The sequence below is a fragment of the Xiphophorus hellerii genome, chromosome 18 (assembly GCF_003331165.1).
Source record: "Xiphophorus hellerii strain 12219 chromosome 18, Xiphophorus_hellerii-4.1, whole genome shotgun sequence".
Taxonomy (NCBI): Eukaryota; Metazoa; Chordata; class Actinopteri; order Cyprinodontiformes; family Poeciliidae; genus Xiphophorus; species Xiphophorus hellerii.
The window spans coordinates 26077297-26082798 of NC_045689.1; the positions used below are offsets into that span (position 1 = coordinate 26077297).

Sequence of the window (5502 nt, forward strand, 5' to 3'; positions counted from 1 at the left end):
AATTTTATTTCTTTTTTTGTCCTAGGATTGACCTGATACTCAAGTGTGCGCAATACAAGAAATGACAATGAAAGCTGGTTTGAAGCAGGCTTCACAATAAATGTGTGGAACCCCAGATGGGACTTTCAAACTTTGAATGGCTCTAATTAAAGAGACATTTTGATCTAATTTTTTAAAAAAAGCAACAAAGCCAAACAAAGATAAAATAAGAATCTTTGTTTGGGTCTAAAGAAACACATTCATTTGTTCCACAGATTCATCTCATGTTATAAAGTGGGAACCCCCGAACACACAATTCCTTGTTGTTATTGTGCAACAAACTGACTGCAGGTATCTCTACAGGTAGAAGTTTCCAGTAAGCTGTATAATGACTCAAGCAACAGTAAACCCAAGAAGCAGTGATGTCGAAACTAAGGTGTGGCAGGTCTTCGAGAGGACTGGGGGCAGTAGCTGTGTTCACTGTGCGATAACAACGGCACTGCACCTTTAACTGAGCAAGGCAGACGCTCTATTCGGTGACGTAGGACGCAAAATGCGTAAAGTGAGAGCAGCAAGGCCTGAGACAGACTGGTGTCAAGTTAGCGAAAATAAACAGGAATTAAACCAGAAGTTCGGGGAACTAACGCCAAGTACATGGACATTATTACGACAATATAATGCTAGTTAGTCAAAAATAACAGTTTATAGTTGCTTTAAATTTTATTTTATTAGGACCCGAAATGTAAACGAGTATGTATTTTTGAAAATCAATGTTTATTTTATAATTTAGTGCTTTTATTTTGAAAGTGAGCAACAGCTCTATGGCTTACGCTATGGGTGACTTGACGTCTGCCACTGAGCGCAGCCAACGCACGCGGGCTGCCTGCGTGAAGGAAAACGGGGGAGGCTCGGACAAGAACCGGCTGGGCTGTTGTCGGAAACTCAGCATGCTACAGTATAAATGCTGAACCTGGAGCCGAAATACCTGCATTTACGTCCCGAACGGCGACAGTTGACGGCCACACCCCATTTTTTTTAACCGCCCCAGAGCTCGCGGAAAACTGCTGGCGGCTGCGGTTTGAAAAGCCAGCAGGGGCGGCTAGCGGGTTCAACAGCGGAGAGGAAGCAGGAGCGTCGGCTGCTTTGAGAGAGCCATGAGAGAGTACAAAGTAGTGGTTCTCGGGTCCGGCGGGGTCGGGAAATCCGCGCTCACCGTCCAGTTCGTCACTGGCTCCTTCATAGAGAAATACGACCCCACGATAGAGGATTTCTACCGAAAGGAGATCGAAGTGGACTCGTCTCCGTCCGTGCTGGAGATCCTGGACACGGCAGGGACCGAGCAGTTCGCCTCCATGCGAGACCTCTACATCAAAAACGGACAGGGCTTCATCCTGGTCTACAGTCTGGTGAACCAGCAGAGCTTCCAGGACATCAAACCCATGAGGGACCAGATTATTCGGGTCAAAAGGTATGAGCGGGTACCGATGATCCTGGTCGGAAACAAAGTGGACCTGGAGGGCGAGAGGGAGGTCTCGTCCGGTGAGGGGAAAGCCCTGGCGGACGAGTGGAACTGCCCGTTCATGGAAACCTCAGCCAAAAATAAAACGTCGGTGGACGAACTGTTTGCAGAGATAGTCCGACAGATGAACTATGCCAACACACCAAATGGCGACGACAAGTGCTGCTCGGCTTGTGTGATTCTTTAAGAGCAAAAAATGGACAATCAAAGTTTTATTCTCTACTCGGTTTTAGGTTTGCAATGGTAAGTCTGCACACAACCGAACACCACAGAAAGCTGTCACATTTCTGTAGCATGTGATTCGTGTGTTATTGATATGTTTTGTTACGTGTAGCTTTCTGAATCGGCTGGTAAGAGACCCTTATGGTGTAACCCTAGGTGAAATATATTAGTTTTTGTTGCGTTTTACTATCAATTTTTATTGACAAATGCATAACATGTTCGATCTTCTATCATTTTAAACCAAAAAATTAGGAAATATCCCTACAGCTCCTTTATTTGTAGCTGTAATGTATTTGTAGATGTAGTATACAGTTATTAGAGATGTACTGATCCAACTTTTCCTGCATGCTGATACTCATTTCCCATTTTCTTTGAGGTCTGACTTGCTGATTCAGATTTCTTTCCCCCCCCTAATGTCAGCAATGGACACAAAACAAGACATGACTTATCACAGAGATATAGTCATAGTTCCACCAGAAACTTACACGATCACCTGCATTTATGCATCAAAAATACATGTCCAAACTTTAACAGACCTTTATTGAACACTGAAAAGTGCATTGTAACATAGCTGGTCGATGTACCAACTATACTTGTCCAAGTCTTGGAATGACGGAAGTTTTTTGTTTGTTTGTTTGTTTTATGAATGTGATTAAATTGGGGGTATATGGGGAGATTAGGTATTTAACTAATTAATTGACTTTCCAATAAAATGAAAATTGGAGGATTGATCCATAATTTAGGTAGTTAGCCTGGTAACTAGCCTGCAGTTTTTGGAGATTTTGCTAGCAGATTACCAGCTGAAGTTAAAAAGCGGCCTTTCCCCAATGAGAGTGATGATTATCACTCTGATGTAGCCCGGATGTAAAATGAGATTAAGTTTGAATATCCCTGTTTCATTGTTTCGAAAAGTTGAACCAGATCTAATTGACTTCATTTCAAACTGAAAACTTTTTATTTTTTTGGTTATTTTGATGTTGATGTGTGACACTAAAATAAAAATATAGAAGTAAACTCCTTCTAAATGTAGTAAAGTGTGCACAGTCATAACTTTCTGCCAGTCTGCTTTTAATCTAGGTTAAAAACAGCAATGTTAGTAAGAAATACAAAAAGTATTAATCAGAGAATCTCTAGATCACCCAAATCATGTGTGGAGGTTAATAATCAAGGGGAATAAATCCTGAAAGTATTTCAGATCTAAATTATGTTCCACAGTTTATATTAAAGTGTTGCAAGCTGTGACCTTAAATCTCTAAATATGTCAGTCAAACCATTCTCCTTAAATAATGCCATGAAATGTTTTAACACGTTCAGATATTCTTCCTGACAACCTTGAGAAATTGAGATAAAAGATTTTTCCTCTTTTAAGCGGGTGATCTGATTAAGCATGTGCTCACAAATGAAATGCGTTGACGTTTTGGATGAGATGGACCATTTCATTACTTTTCAAATATTCTTTTTGAATTTTTTTCTCTCAACTTCAGGTAAATCAAGCAGTGTTCTTTAGAGCAATACTTAAGCCACAAATCTTGGTATTTCACAAACAGGAATGACAAAAAAAACTAAACAAAAAGGTAATGCATAATAGTCTCGGTACGTTCTAGATTATCACTTGGAATCAACGGAGGCGCAGCTACAGATAATAAATTAAATGGCTGTTTGTGAGTGGATGATGACGCAGCTAAGAAGCTGAAGTGCACGCAGAAGCCCCAGACTTGTTGATGGTAAAATATGTACTCGGATCTGACCTAAAAAGTGGTTTTAATACAGCAATAGCTTAATGGAGGTGATAGGTCGCGCTCCTTTAGTTGCTGTGTCATGACTTGGTGTTTTTAGAGGCCAGGAAAAAAAAAAAAAAGGGGTAGTAGCTCACTTTCAGCCAGCTGACTGGTGCGTGAGTAATAGAAGCATAACTTTTCAAACTTGGTATACCTATTTAAAAAAGAACAAAAAAAAAAGTAAGATTTATTCAAACTATGGATTGACGGATTGTAGCATGGGGTTAGATTTTATTTTTTTTTTGCCAGTATTTCCTAATCAAATGCCAGGATAGTTCTTACTGGAAGGCATATGTAGCTTATTGTTTTACAAAGCAGATTGGAGAAGTTTGGAACTAATTTGCAGAACTTGCAAGAGCTCCCTGACCTAATTAGCTTCACAAACCTGTTTGCTGAATTTGTTTAACATAGAGCGGAGGGAGTTGCCCAACAAGTCAGCATGTGTAACTTCACGAATGAGGTTAAGCACAGAAGTTGGGTCACATTAAGAGTTCACCAAGAATTTTTTTTTAATTAATTTATTTATTTTACTTCAATATCCCAAAAATAAACCTAGAAAGCAAATGTACTTTGTCAATATTTCGTGTGACGTTGTGAATTCACCACTCTCTCGTGTCTTGTTTGGTGGCAGTGTGTTGCAGCGAGTCTGTACTGTCGAGCTCTTCTTCGTGTCTCACCCTGGCCTTGGAGGAAAATGAAGGGAGGAAACGCTGCAGGGGACAGGAGCAGGTGGAAAAGGAGGAGGAGGGGAGCGACGGAGGCGGAGGGAAGGGTCCCACTCTTCGGGAATTCTGCTGGGTCGGAGTATCTGCACAATCAAAGCGTCCACCGTCGATGTCAACGCAGAGTCGGATCGAGAGTTTCAGAAATCCCAACCCTGCCTTCCGACCGGAACAAACACTCCCAGCGGGAAACAAAAAAAAAAAAAAAACAAACGAACAAACAAAAAGATACAGAGGTTAACACTTAAGAGGAACTCGTAAAATGGGTATTTCTGTATGTGAAGAAGACAGGGAGATAGAATATATATTTTGTTAAATGACTGCACAGTCGATAAGGACAAAATTAAATTTTTTTTTTTTTTAGGAAAGAAATGCTCCATGACACTCCAAATCCTATGTTTTCTCTTCCTTTCCAAAGTCAAAAGAAAACCACATATCTGCCGGTGGAGTATATACGACGAGTGCCACTCTTTTCTTTTTCTTTCATCTTTCCCTTCACACTAGCCGAAGCGCCATGGAGACGCTGACCTGATCGCCCCTTGTGTCGAGTGCCTTTCCGAAACAAATCAGCTGTTCAGATTTTGTGCCAACCTACACACGCATCACCAAAAGAACCCTGTCAACGTGGCCATTCGCAAGCTTGTGAACTCTTCTTCGGGATGATTATGTAAACCTGATTAACGACAGCAGGTTTTATTTTTGTTGTTAGTAGAAAAACGGTGGAATTCTGTTTGTATTATGTTGGCCGCCGCCTTTTTTTTTTTTTTTTTATGTGACGATTCGCAATTCTCCAGCGTCTGCTTGGTCTGGAAAGATTTCTTTTCTGTTGAAATGCACAGGTACTGAAACCAACCTCGGTGTCGTAACATTGCACAACGCTTAAACCTTTCAGACCAGTTTATTCAAAGGAATCCAGTTTGTTCAGTTTTTTTGTTGTTGTTATTGTTGTTTTTAAACAGGAAATGTGATGATGTACCGTTGACGAATCTAAACTGATTGTAAGTTTAATTTCAAATCAGCCATACGACAGTTGGCTGTTTTAAAGACAATTCTTTTAATACAATTTGCATTTAAAAAAAAAAAAAAGAATTGAGGCTGTGCTTTTGTTTTTTAACGTCTTCCGCTATAATTTTATGATGTTGGGGATAGGGCTTAAACTTTTCTTGAAACTTCCATAAATACTCAAAAATATATAGTTATGACCATGTTTACAAAGGTGTTTACAGCTTAAAGTAGACTAATCTCAACCCAAAAGCGCAGAATTTTATGAATGGCATAAATC

General features: G+C 40.2%; 1 protein-coding gene across 1 annotated transcript; it reads left to right on the forward strand.

The window, feature by feature from the left end:
- Positions 1-833: 833 nt before the first annotated feature.
- Positions 834-5292, forward strand: LOC116707859 (ras-related protein Rap-2b). The gene is made up of 2 exons (XM_032545520.1): positions 834-1741; positions 4130-5292. The coding sequence occupies exon 1, from the start codon at positions 1134-1136 to the stop codon at positions 1683-1685; it is 552 nt and encodes a 183-aa protein (XP_032401411.1). The 5' UTR covers positions 834-1133; the 3' UTR covers positions 1686-1741; positions 4130-5292.
- Positions 5293-5502: the final 210 nt, after the last annotated feature.